Here is a 15151-nt window from a genome sequence, read left to right on the forward strand (position 1 = left end):
TAGTCGTCTCAGCACTTGTGCGGCCTTTTAAGCAGATGTATTTTAAGAATTTGGCAGTAGGTGTAAATGTCTGCTCTCAGGAGCCGGTCATGCACGTTTGTGAATCACTTGTAGCGGAACATCATCAATTTTCAGGCATTTGATCAGAGTAGAAAAATCGCACCATTTCTCAGCATCCACCGTGTCACATCAAGAGTAGAAAGAAATCAAATTAAATTTACCTGCTTCCTAGTCCGCGTCTTCCCTGTCCGTAACTTGATGTATCGCGCTATCAATTCGTTCCTACCTGAAACGGCAAAATACAAGAATAATAAGTCAATATACCACAGATTAAATGTAGAATAAAGCATCTTACAGGAAAAAGACAAGAAGTCCTGGGGATTCACTATATACAGATAGGCTACAAATGTTACACACAATTACATTCTGACATTAGAATATCACAGGGCTCTTGCTACAGCGTACTCACACTACAAATCCCAGCATGCCCTGATTGAAAGATGAATGCATGGATGATTTAAAGGGGTATTCCAGGATTTATTTTTTTATTTGACTATGCTGCAGAGGCTGTAAAAGTTAGTGTATTTCATAATATATAGTGTCTGTATCTGTGTGTGATAGTTTTCTTACCCAATATTTCACCCCAATATTTATTTTTACCAGCACACAAAATGACTCTGGTCTCAGATTTTTCCCCAGGTTGCAATGTGGCCTAGACCCGACATCACTTGTCAGCTGATGACAGGGAGCATGTCTGCTTCAATGGGTGGAGCGATCAATCTGCAACTAATTGCAACAGCTGTAGGCACACTGATTGAAAATCACAGGTCTTTTGAATGGATGCAGCTCATTTATGTTTCAATGGGTGGGGTGGCTGATGTGTGGGAGGGAGGAAAATGGAATGATGGGATTTGTAGGCAAAGCAGGAAACTGAAACAGGAAATACCAGTTCACAAAAAGCTAGCCACACAGTGTTATGGTAATCTCACAGCATAGCCATTTATCCCCAAGACAAGCGCAGATCCTTCCGAAGCATGTCCATTACTGTCTGCCAGGTACGTACTAAAATCCCCTTATGGTGGAGAACCCCTTTTAATCTATTAACTGTAACTTGTGACTCTCCTGCTGTTGCAAAACTACAACTCCCAGCATGCATCGATTTTAATAAATGTAATAAATCAATGTAAAATGTATTAAATCAATGTTCTGCTGTTTAGGTGTTGCACAACTACAACTCCCAAGATGCACTCATGTAAAAAGTACATCAATTAAATCAGCGCCTCCCAACCAGTGTGCCTCCAGCTGTTGCCAAACTACAACTTCCAGCATACCCGGACAGCCAAAGGCTGTCCGGGCATACTGGGAATTGTAGTTTGGCAACAGCCGGAGGCTCCCTGGTTGGGAAACACTGATCTATTGTGTATTGGGGTCATATGGCTTTGTTCTGTTTGCACATGGATTCTGCAGAAGGACACTTGCCCAGCCACTTCTCTGACATCCAGAATCAACAGACAGTCGAGAGACCATCGCACACAATCGTGTTTTCCAACCAGGGTGCCTTCAGCTGTTGCCAAACAACAATTTCCAGCATGGGACAGAGCGTAACATGATGTTTACACTAAATGAAATTGCAACCTCCAAGGACAAGCTGTAAGATTATGCAAATCGAGGAGGTAGTGGGTGTCGCTCAGATCTGCAAATGATGAAATTATCAATTGCCAATCGGTGGCATGTGGGACCGGCTTTAATGGTATAAGAGCCAGACTGAAAGATTTTTCTTATTCAGCCACATGAAACCTCAAAAATCAGGTCAGTGCAGTATGGATTGTGCGATGTCTCCAGTCCATCATGGTGTCCGTAAATTGCCACTCATCGTAAACCGAGAGAGAGATAGAACTCTAGAACTGACATACTTTGGTTTATCGTTACGCGCAAAGGCCGGCATTGTCAGCATTGCTCAACATTACGTGTCTCAGTGGTTGGAGACCATTGACAAACTAGGACAACAAGAGGTGCACAGAGGCGAAACTCTGCACTCATGGACTGTCAGAATGACGCAGTGATCCATCAATTAAGACGCCATATACCAAGCCTAGGGAATCGAACAGCGTAAGAAGGGGCTTGTATGACCCCAGACATCCAGCTACAGGTGATCCATTGACATCGTACCACTGCTCTGACAGGCTATCATGGTGCAGAGCAAGACGCCAATGAAGGTTTATTCTCTTCAGCAACGAATCCAGATTTTGTCTCAGGCGCAGTGATCGCTGAAGACTGGACTGGAGACGAAGTGTAAAGAGCCATAAAGAGGCCTTCGCAATGTAACGTCACACCAATCCTACTGTCTGGATCCCTCTAGTCTTTATTCCAGGTACACTAACAGCTTGGAGTTACATTGAGTTAGTCGTAGAACCAGTGGTACGCCCATTTCTCCCAAGTGTCTCAGGAGCGTTTTTTGAACACGTGGCCGCATTTTGCTTGCGCTACAATGAGTGACATGCACGGCCTAAACCTGCTACCGTGGCCTGCAGTGTCTACAGACTCGTCTCCCATCGATCACATCTGGGGCTTCTCTGGTCGACTATTGCATTGGGAACTGCCTGCAGCGGATCCTGACAAACTGCATACCCAGCTTGGAATTAAGAAGGAGGAATTCCACTTCTCAAAAGAATACAATATACAGCACCGGGGCCCAGGGCAAGAATCTGACCAGTGACAACCTCTGCATGGACATCCATTAAGGTTTGTAAGTGATTGTATTTCTGCACGCAGCGTTCACACTCTATACTGAATACATCAATATGTGTTCTATGTTTAGCATTAATTTTGTATCATTGGCATATAAATAAACTTTGCACAATTTCAGGACTTTTCCTTTTGGTGATGCAATTTCAACGTAGCTTTTCTGCAGATTTTACGCCTCTGCGGTACCCTCACTGGTTTTCATCTATTACATTGTGGAGGCTTATTGTCCTGCTCGGTCCTGGTCACCTGTGACATTGTGTGTAAACATCAGCAACGTCTACCTGGAATGCCGGAAATTTCTAGTCACCTTAGAGAGTAAACAGAGAAGGAGTTCACAGACATAACAAGCTCTGCTATCCAGAAACATGCCAAGGGATTGCAGAACGTCCTACAACTCCCATGGTACGAAGTACAAACAACATCGATCTGCCGCTTCAGCACAGTACAACACGATACGCGATTACATAACACACCGCCAGCGCCAACACTGTGATAATCAATCAGTGCGGGCACAATGCCTTCCGGTATACACTACTGCCTGGCCACCTATATTAGGGATTATAATACTGTTTATAGGGACATAGAATATACAGCACGGGGGCCCAGGGTATGAATCCTCTGCACAAACTTGGCACAGTGTTTGCTAACCAGTGTGCCTTCAGCTGTTTGGTTGTCCGGGCATGCTGGGAATTATAGATGTGCAACAGCTGGAGGCACACTGCTTGGGAAACACCGACTTCGTGTGTACCTCTGTGCTTGTCGGACATTCCACAGTGTTTTCTGGTTCCGTCCATAATTCAGGTTCACATGAATAAGGATTCATTTCTGAGGGAGAGCCACAGGTTGCAAATCATTAATTATCCCTTATTTAATGCATGCACTCATCAATAGGTCTATGCATAATGGGGGTTGTAGGTCTGCAAATTGCAGTTCACTTGATTTAATGCATGCAATGGAAAAATGTAACCTGTGGCTTTCCTACTGTTGCAAAACTACAACTCCCTGCATGCCATGACGGCCTTGCACCAGGTTGTCCCTGATATTACAAATTGGCTCCAACTTGGAACGGAGATGTTATACAACTCACAACCCAAGGACAGGTGTGGCGCTCTTTTTATTAAAGAAATTTGATCTGCTTTTCTAATCCTGGACAACACCTTTAATGCATGAGCTCATCATTAAGTCTATGCATGCTGAGAGTTGTAGTTCAGCAACAGCTGAAGAGCTCCAGATTGGAGAACGCTGGTGCACAACTCTTAGACCAGTGTTTTCAAACCAGTGTGACTCCAGCTGTTGCAAAACTTCAACTCCCAGCATGCCCGGACAGCCAACGGCTGTCCGGGCATGCCGGGAGTTGTAGTTCTGCAACAGCTGGAGGCACACTGGTTGGGAAAGACTGCTTTAGACTATGCAGTTTGACTTTGTCCTAGTCCAGGCTGGAAACTAAGGTCCTAGGGTGAAGCTATGGGGCTCCTGTACAAAGCCTTTGGCTGTCTGGGCATGCTGGGAGTTGTAGTTCTGCAACAGCTGGTGGCACACTGATTGGGAAAGAATGCTTTAGACTATGCAGTTTGACTTTGTCTTAGGCCTGGCTGGAAGCCCAATAAGGTACTAGGGTGAAGCTATGGGGCTCCTGTACAAAGCCTTGCTGGGAGTTGTAGTTTTGCAACAGCTGGAGTCCCACTGTTTAAAACACACTGCCTTAGACAACTCCGACTTGAATCTCCCACCTCAGCCGTCATAAAGGCCTAGTGGGCACACTTCCCAAGCACAACCCCAACCTCCCCCCCCCCCCCCCCCCTTTCATCCTTTCCTATAAAATCCGCTTAGTCATGAAAGCCTTTGAGGCAACAAACAAAAAAAAATAAAGGATGGGGTGGGTCGGAGGAGAGTTTTGCAAGTCAACAAGGAGTTAAGTAGTCGCCGGCAATAAGTCGGGTGCACAGTAAGAAAAGATTCTATTCCCAAATAATGGAAATATTACTGGCAGGTGCTTTTGGTGGAGAGCAGACACAGCGGTGCATTCTGGCGGGGACGAGTAACGCTGCAGCGGGGGCTTTACCACAGGAGGTCACGTGACGGGGGCCAATAAACAGCATCTGGGGACTTTCAATTACGGCCCTCACCCAGCATGCCTGCAATGTAATCTCTACCAGATGAGGCTCAGGCCTCACTATTTTCAATAATTCACACACTGTGTACACATAACATGACAATAAGGGCATTCATGCGGCCGCCTGATTCGCAGATCAAAGCTCTCAAATGGGCGGCTGTAGGCATGCTTACTGCTGAATTATTCATTCTTTTCATAGGCTTGGAAAAAAAAATGCTCAGCAGGACTTAGCCTCTCCAGGCCCTTTTTCCTGTGTCGTATTCTGAACTCAACATCTGAAAGGGAAGCAGCCGCCTAAAGTAGTGAAACAACCATCCCACCAAAATAGAGATTAGCACCAGCAACAAATAAAATAATCCCCTCCTAAACCTGCAGCCGCAGAGGAACAGGAACCACTGCAATAAACCTGCTGCCCTAAGGAGCCCGCAACCTGCTGTGCACCGGACCTGCATAGGCTACTACAGAACCGGGGGAAACAAGGGTCAACCTGCTGTGCACCGGACCTGCATAGGCTACTACAGAACCGGGGGAAACAAGGGTCAACCTGCTGTGCACCGGACCTGCATAGACTACTACAGAACCGGGGGAAACAAGGGTCAACCTGCTGTGCACCGGACCTGCATAGACTAATACAGAACCGGGGGAAACAACGTTCAACCTGCTGTGCACCGGACCTGCATAAACTACTACAGAACCGGGGGAAACAAGGGTCAACCTGCTGTGCACCGGACCTGCATAAGCTACTACAGAACCGGGGGAAACAAGGGTCAACCTGCTGTGCACCGGACCTGCATAAACTACTACAGAACCGGGGGAAACAAGGGTCAACCTGCTGTGCACCGGACCTGCATAAACTACTACAGAACCGGGGGAAACAAGGGTCAACCTGCTGTGCACCGGACCTGCATAGGCTACTACAGAACCGGGGGAAACAAGGGTCAACCTGCTGTGCACCGTACCTGCATAGACTACTACAGAACCGGGGGAAACAAGGGTCAACCTGCTGTGCACCGGACCTGCATAGACTAATACAGAACCGGGGGAAACAACGTTCAAGCTGCTGTGCACTGGACCTGCATAGACGAATACAGAACCGGGGAAACAAAGGGTCAACCTGCTGTGCACCGGACCTGCATAGGCTACTACAGAACAGGGGGAAACAAGGGTCAACCTGCTGTGCACCGGACCTGCATAGACTAATACAGAACTGGGAGAAACAAAGGTCAACCTGCTGTGCACCGGACCTGCATAGACTAATACAGAACTGGGGGAAACAAGGGTCAACCTGCTGTGCACCGGACCTGCAAAGACCAACAGGACCAGGGGGCACCGGGTCAACCTATTTTGCATCATACCTGCATAGACTAGGGGGGCACTAGAGTCAACCTGCTATGCCCTGGACCTCCACAGACCAACTGGCAACTAGGGTCAACCTGCGGTGCACTTGACCTGCATAGAACAAAAAAGAACCAACAGGATCAACCTGCTGTGAACTGGACCTGCATAGACCAACACAGAACTGGAGGGCTGTATGGGATAGTGATGCCGCTAGAGCCTAAGCCCTGTCTGCTGGGTCTCATTGGGTACGGGACTGAGCCCTCAGGGATCATACTGAGTATCCTCCATATATTTTATCATACGAGGAATCTTATGGCTCAGTATTGGATATGGGCTAGTCCCCCTACAGTTGCTGACCTATATGCAAGGGTTACATTTATTATTTGCCTGGAGAGGGGTATCTATGAAAAGCACAAGCCATGAGAAAGTTCCATACGGTTTAGGGTCCCTGGGTGCTTGCTAATAGGTTAGGCTCCAGTGGTTCATAGAAGACCTGTCGGTACCGATGTGTTCCTGTGTATCTACTGTCCTCTGTGTTGAATGTTAATGCTGTACGTGTGGTGACTACATTGGCCATATTTTTTTGATACATTGTTTCTAGAGGTTTTGTAAGCAGCCTTTTATTTTTCATGGCTTGCTCTATACCTGGAAAGGAAGTGTGGTGACTTGGGACTATTCCGAGGGGGGGGGGGGGATTAATTATTACATTATTTTGTAAATGTTAAAAAAACAAAAGCAAAAAAAAAAAAAGGATGGGCACCAGTGTGAACCTGCTTTGCTCCGTACCTGCATAGGCTAACACAGAACCAGGGGGGGAACAAGGGTCAACATGCTACACACCGGACCTTCATAGACAAACATAGAATCGGGGGAACACCGGGGTCAACCTGCTGTGCATCGGTCTTACACAGACCAACTCAGAACCAATGCGCATTAAGGTCAACCAGCTATCCACCGGACCTGCAAAGACCAACACAGGACCAACACAGGACCAACAGACACTCGTGTCAACCTGCTGTGCACAAGAGCTGCTTAGATTAACACAGAATTGGCAGACAATGGGGTCAACCTGCTGTGCATCGGTCCTGCATAGACTAACAGAACCAGTGGGTACTGGTGCCACCGGGTCCAAACAGGCCCCTAGTGAACTAGTCTGTTTTGTCCGTATTATTGTATGAAAGATCCGGCCGAACCGCAGGTCTAGAGATCCCCCACAGAAAGCTTTGTACTTATATAGAATACCATTAAAGGGGTACTCTGCCCCTAGACATCTTATCTCCTATCCAAAAGGTGGGACCCTCGCGATCTCGGCTGTGGCACCCCAGACATCCTGTTCATGGAGCGAACCTCGCTCCGTGACAGATGACTGGAGATGCAGGGCAGAGGCTCGTGATGTCACAGTCACGCCCCTTCCAATAGACTTACATTGAGGGGGCGTGGCCAAGACGTTACGAGCCTCTGGCGCTGCAGCAGGGCGATCGCAGGGGGCACCAGCGGCGGGACCCCCCCCCCCCATTTAGACATCTAGGGACAGAATGTTGATCCAATTATCAATTCTGATGCCATATTCGGAGTCGGGAAGAAATGTTTACCTCTTGTATGAGGGTTTTTTGCCTTCCTCTGGATCAACTCAGTAGGGACTCATTAGGGTTATAGGTTTAACTTGGTGGACTCTGGTCTTTTTTCAACCTTTTGAACTATGTTACTATATCTTATCCCCTATCCTTTGGATGGGGGATAAGATGTCTAGGGGCAGAGTACCCCTTTAAGCTCAGGGTGAGACTCACATGTCCACATTAAGCCGGTGTAATAGTGGTCTTAGGGTGTGATCACATATAGAGGTCAAGTTGTCCACATATAGTAAGACTATAAATCAAAGTGTGGGCCTTGACAATTCTATGAATGTGCATACAAATATACAAAGCATCCATAAGTATGCACGCGCACATCCTTATTATATCTGCTGTCATGTCCACCTGTTACACCCCAGGATAAAGCAATGTATTGATATAAACTTAATCATCCTGGGCTCCGTGTCGGCATTTTTTGTTTCAGAAAAAATAAAAAAATATGTAAATTGCAAATTAGCTTTTTGTACAGCTAAAGTGCTTTGTCCAATTATATTCGATGTTTCATGGCTGTCAATCAGCAGCGAAACAGCAGGATGAACTAGGTGTGACCTCCCCTTGTGGTGAACGCCTGCTGCTAACCAGCTGTGCACGCTGTACCCCGGACTCCGCACAACGCTTCCCTCCGAATCACAATGATCTCTGAAACTTCTTAAAAAAACCATCAATTGTTATTGAAACCTTTGCCTACAAAGGGGTGAGCGGATCGGCCATTGTGGACGCGTCCTGCGGCAGCTGACACTTTATTCACCGACAAATCCAATTTAAGCAGCTACAAGGCTCGAGGGGAGGGGGGGACTGGGTTAAAGATGGTTGTGCACGGCAGCTTAGAAAATTTGGGTCAATAGGAATCCAATACCTGCAGAGAGAAGGCGTGACCCTGCTCACAGCACAATGTCATCTAGCAGTGTCCTGCTCATACTACACAATACTAAACGACTATAAAAAGGACTAGACCTGTGTATTTCCCAACCAGTGTGCCTTCACTTGTTGCAAAACTACAACTCCCAGTTGGAGGCACCCTGGTTGGGAAACCCTGACATATACACTCACTGGCCATTTTATTATCAGGTAAACCTTCCTAGTCCCGGATAAGACCCCCTTTATACTTCCTACAAAGTACTTCCTATAAAGTGCTGAAAACATTCCTCAGATTCTGCTCCATATGGACATGACGACATCACACAGTTCCTCCATATAGACATGATGACATCACACAGTTCCTCCATATGGACATGATGACCTCACACAGTTCTTCCATATAGACATGATGACCTCACACAGTTCCTCCATATAGACATGATGACCTCACACAGTTCCTCCATATAGACATGATGACCTCACACAGTTCTTCCATATAGACATGATGACCTCACACAGTTCCTCCATATAGACATGACGGCATCACACAGTTCCTCCATATAGACATGATGACATCACACAGTTCCTCCATATAGACATGATGACATCACACAGTTCCTCCATATAGACATGATGACCTCACACAGTTCCTCCATATAGACATGATGACATCACACAGTTCCTCCATATAGACATGATGACCTCACACAGTTCTTCCATATGGACATGATGACATCACACAGTTCTTCCATATGGACATGATGACCTCACACAGTTCCTCCATATAGACATGATGACCTCACACAGTTCTTCCATATGGACATGATGACCTCACACAGTTCTTCCATATAGACATGATGACCTCACACAGTTCTTCCATATGGACATGATGACATCACACAGTTCCTCCATATAGACATGATGACATCACACAGTTCCTCCATATAGACATGATGACATCACACAGTTCCTCCATATAGACATGATGATATCACACAGTTCCTCCATATAGACATGATGACATCACACAGTTCCTCCATATGGACATGATGACCTCACACAGTTCCTCCATATAGACATGATGATATCACACAGTTCCTCCATATAGACATGATGACATCACACAGTTCCTCCATATAGACATGATGACATCACACAGTTCCTCCATATAGACATGCTGACATCACACAGTTCTCCATATAGACATGATGACCTCACACAGTTCCTCCATATGGACATGACGACATCACACAGTTCCTCCATATAGACATGATGACATCACACAGTTCCTCCATATAGACATGATGACATCACACAGTTCTCCATATAGACATGATGACATCACACAGTTCTCCATATAGACATGATGACATCACACAGTTCTCCATATGGACATGATGACATCACACAGTTCCTCCATATAGACATGATGATATCACACAGTTCCTCCATATGGACATGATGACATCACACAGTTCTCCATATTCACATGATGACATCACACAGTTCTCCATATTCACATGATGACATCACACAGTTGCTGCAGATTTGTCGGATCCATGATAAGAAACTCCGGTTCCACCACATTCCAGCGGTGATCTATTGGACAAGATCTGGGGACTGTGGAGGCCATTGGAGTCATGTGACATCATCTCATACAGGACAATGAGGTCACATGACATCTCATACAGGAAAATGAGGTCATGTGACCTCATTGTCCTGTATGAGATGATGTCATATGACCTCACTGTCTTGTATGAGATGATGTCATGTGACCTCATTGTCCTGTATGAGATGATGTCATGTGACCTCATTGTCCTGTATGAGATGATGTCATGTGACATGGGGCATTATCCTGCTGGAAGTATTATCAGAAGATACAGGGGACACTGTGGTCATAACCAGATGGACATAGGGGTGTTTATACCAGGCTCAATCGGTGCTAAGGGGCCCAATGTGTGCCCAGAAAATGTCCCCCCCCCCCCCATCATGGGATCCATGCTTGCAATTGTTTATTCCAGCTGTGTGGTCAACATTTTACATAGAGACCCATCAGACCAGACCATGTTCTTCCATCTTCCATTGTCCATTTTGATGACCTGTGTGAATTGGCCTCCGTTTCCTGTTCTTAGCTGACAGACGGGGCACCTGATGTCGTCTTCTGCTGTTGTAGCCCATCTGCTTCAAGGTTGGACATGTTGTGCACTCAGAGGTGGTGTTCTGCAGTATTTTTTGACTTTCTGTTGCCTTTTTCTGTCATTTTACACTAGTCTGCCCATTCTCCTCTGACCTCAAGACATTTTCCTTCACACTAAATATCCTCTCTTTTTCGGACTGCTCTCTGTAAACCCAAGAGATGGTCGTGCATGAAAGTCCTAGTAGATCAGCAGTTTATGTTAAACTCAGTCCCTAAAACTTTTATCCCCATTCTGATGCTCTGTTTGACCGTCAGCAAATCGTCTTGACCACATCCACATGCCTAAATGCATTAAGTTGCTTCCATGTGATTGGCTGATTAGCTATTTGTGTTAAGTAATACATCTCTATTAAGGAGGCTAGGACAATTCAATACAGAAGATCTAGAAAGAGAAAAGAGGAAGAGGAATCTATTTGTACAAAGTATCCATTTTTTTTTTTTCATTCCTAACAAATATTTGGCGCTGGATTCCTTCCCATGTTTTCTGGTTGTGTGACCGCAGAGGCGCAATTACAACAATGTCAAAACACAGCTGCAAGTCGGCACAGGCTCATAGCCTATAGGTAAAGGGGAGAACATTTCAGCAATGCTCATTCTGCTTCCTTTCCATTTTTAGTTCTACGAAGGAATCCTCAAAACGCGCCAGCGCACTCGTGATCCTGGTCAGAAAGTTCCCAGAGTCAGAGCAGAGGAGGAGAAGCAGCAGCTTCATATGGACAGATGCAAAATATAAACGTTATTCTTCATTTTCTAGTATAAGAAAGGCCTCATGCTTCTACTGCTATTGATCTAACGCAGGGTTTCCCAACCAGTGTGCCTCCGGCTGTTGTAAAACTACAACTCCCAGCATGCCCGGACAGCCAAAGGCTGTCCGGGCATGCTGGGAGTTGTAGTTTTGCAACAGCTGGAGGCACACTGGTTGGGAAACACTAATCTAATGGTTCAGGATTACAACAGCTACCCATGTATGTACACAGTGACCCGACCAGCGGAATAGTGAGTACAGCTCTGGAGTATAATACAGGATATAACTCAGGATCAGTACAGGATAAGTAATGTAATGTATGTACACAGTGATCTCACCAGCAGAATAGTGAGTACAGCTCTGGGGTATAATACAGGACATAACTCAGGATCACTACAGGATAAGTAATGTAATGTATGTACACAGTGACCTCACCAGCAGAATAGTGAGTACAGCTCTGGAATATAATACAGGATATAACTCAGGATCAGTACAGGATAAGTAATGTAATGTATGTACACAGTGATCTCACCAGCAGAATAGTGAGTACAGCTCTGGGGTATAATACAGGATATAACTCAGGATTAGTACAGGATAAGTAATGTAATGTATGTACACAGTGACCTCACCAGCAGAATAGGGAGTACAGCTCTGGGGTATAATACAGGATATAACTCAGGATCAGTACAGGATAAGTAATGTAATGTATGTACACAGTGATCTCACCAGCAGAATAGTGAGTACAGCTCTGGGGTATAATACAGGACATAACTCAGGATCACTACAGGATAAGTAATGTAATGTATGTACACAGTGACCTCACCAGCAGAATAGTGAGTACAGCTCTGGAATATAATACAGGATATAACTCAGGATCAGTACAGGATAAGTAATGTAATGTATGTACACAGTGACCTCACCAGCAGAATAGTGAGTACAGCTCTGGAGTATAATACAGGATATAACTCAGGATCACTACAGGATAAGTAATGTAATGTATGTACACAGTGACCTCACCAGCAGAATAGTGAGTACAGCTCTGGAATAGAATAACGGATATAACTCATGATCAGTAAAAGTAATGTAATTTATTTATAAATTTAATTCTTATGCTAATTTCTGAAATTCTGCAGAGGATTACATATACTCTTTCCTAAAACACTTGTCACATAAGTCCTCTATGATCCACACGTGTGAAGGTCAGTGGTTCGAATTCTACCTACATGTAAGGATTTGTTTTTCAGATGCGCATAAAAAGAAAAGCAACTTGCATTCAGGGAGAAAAATCTTTGTTGCACATTGTTGTCGTGTTCAATATTTCTGAACCTTGAAAGCAAAATGTTTGTTTGAGGGGATTTGTGGGTCTCTTTCCAGGTTCATTGTGGTAACACAGTAGCGGTTTTATTTCCTTCATTTCTTTCATTTGAAAGCAAGGACACGCAAGCTGAATTATGAGCGACACCTTTTGGAGCCGTATTTCACATTTTGTCTTTGTCAGTCTCGGGTTTATCTCTTTACAAACGATTTAAAAAAAAAAAACGCTGTATGGCGAATTATTCTCAGAAAATAAATAAATAAATAATAATACCCTAACAATGAGAACCAAGGAAACAAGTGTTTTTTTCTGCCACAGATACGAGAAAACACACCTGGCTATTTTGTTACAATTTTTTCTTGTATGTGGCAATACAAAGCTTTCATTTAACTGTATGAATAAAGATTAAAAAAACACAATAAGAAGATATGTTTCACACAAAGCAGTATTTTGAATAAAAAAAAAATTATATATATATATATATATATATATATATATATATATATATATATACACATACACAAAAACACTATGCCTGCTTTTGAGCCAAAGTCAGAATTCGCTTTCACAATCAATAATAAAAACCTTTGTTAGCGATTTTCATCATCTTTTAGTTCAGTGTTAGACAACTAGTGCGGCTCCAGCTGTAGCAAAACTACAACAACCAGCATGCACTTCGAATTCCTGTATATACAGGCATATGTATTCTGCAGGGGGACACTTGTCCGACCCTTCTCTCCTCTGACATCCAGAGTCAGAGAGTTGAGAGATCATCGCACACATAGATCAGCGTTTCCCAACCAGAGTGCCTCCAGCTGTTGCAAACTAAAACTCCCAGCATGCACTCCCCATTCGTGCATACACTTGCACATGTATTCTGCAGGGGGACACTTGCCCGACCCTTCTCTCCTCTGACATCCAGAGTCAACAGAGCCGAGAGGTCATCGTACACATAGATCAGCGTTTCCCAACCAGAGTGCCTCCAGCTGTTGCAAAACTACAAATCCCAGCATGCCTGGACAGCCAAAGGCTGTCCAGGCATGCTGGGAGTTGTAGTTTTGCAACAGCTGGAGGGCACAATGGTTGAGAAAAAGCAGATTAGTTGTGAAGCCCCTTCGCTTGACACTGCTGGGTGTAGCTTGGTTGCGGCGCATGCGCAGTCACTTTGCAAGTGCGGAATTAAGGGGGTGTACTACAGTAACAAGCACGCTGGCCAAACCAGGGGACATTGGGACTAGGAAACAATCTGAGTGCATGCACCAAATCACATGATTTGCGCCAAATCCCATGTCAGAGGCTGCCTGGGCATGCTGGGAGTTGTAGTTTTGCAACAGCTGGAGGCACACTGGTTGGGAATATACGGCTTTATAGTGACTCCCATTACAGTCTTGCATCCAGATGGCATTGCAGACACCAGTACAGCCCCTTCCCATTCCACAGTATATAGCAGTTTATTTTACGAGCGCCCACTTGTCACAACACATCAGGGTAACCCTTGCAGACCAGATCCAGGTAGTAAAAAGTGTATATTTGCAGCCTTTGATCATATATTTTCAGGTCTCAAGGTTTCCTGATACATGGGGACAATCATTTATAATTTTTTTTTACTACTACATATATATTTACTATAAACTTTTATAAAACAGCAGAGAATGTTTAAGTCCAGAAGAAAAAAAATTCACAGACCTCATCTCTAAAGAATAATCATAAAAAAAAAAAAAAGTTATAAAATACAATATAAAAAGCTATATTTGCCCTAATGCAGCCTATTGTTTTCGACTGGGGAGAGGTGACCATAGGACTGGTGGATGCAATCTATTGCTGCCTGTTATCAGCCAATTCAGACAGGAGAGAGGTCAACAATATTGTAATGCAATAGGAAGAGTATCAGCTATCTGTATAACAAGGAATAAGTGTCTGATTGGGGTTGGTGCTGGGGTCTGACAACTAGGACCCCCATAGTTCACTAGCACAGGGGTTTCTTGTTGCTCGATAACTAGGACCCCCCCATAGTTCACTAGCAAAAGGGTTTCTTGTTGCCTAACAACTAGGACCCCCCCCCCATTATGGTGGTGGGGTCTGACAACTAGGACCCCCCATAGTTCATTAGCACAATGGTTTCTTGTGGTCCGATAACTAGGACCCCCCATAGTTCATTAGCACAATGGTTTCTTGTGGCTCAATAACTAGGACCCCCCCCCCATAGTTC

General features: G+C 44.8%; 1 protein-coding gene and 1 long non-coding RNA gene across 8 annotated transcripts in view; one reads left to right on the forward strand and one right to left on the reverse strand.

Annotated features, from left to right (window-relative positions):
• TEAD1 (TEA domain transcription factor 1) overlaps nt 1-15151 on the reverse strand; it is a 189022-nt gene that overhangs the window by 58181 nt on the left and 115690 nt on the right. For all 7 annotated transcript variants that reach the window (XM_056527972.1, XM_056527975.1, XM_056527977.1 and 4 more), the window contains one exon: nt 222-286. In XM_056527972.1, coding sequence (XP_056383947.1) covers nt 222-286 — 65 coding nt within the window. The remainder of the gene's footprint in view (nt 1-221; nt 287-15151) is intronic.
• The window catches only part of LOC130277350 (uncharacterized), a 44643-nt gene that overhangs the window by 20777 nt on the left and 8715 nt on the right, over nt 1-15151 (forward strand). The gene's annotated exons all lie outside the window — the stretch shown is intronic.

This window comes from Hyla sarda, chromosome 6, assembly GCF_029499605.1.
Source record: "Hyla sarda isolate aHylSar1 chromosome 6, aHylSar1.hap1, whole genome shotgun sequence".
NCBI classification, from domain to species: domain Eukaryota; kingdom Metazoa; phylum Chordata; class Amphibia; order Anura; family Hylidae; genus Hyla; species Hyla sarda.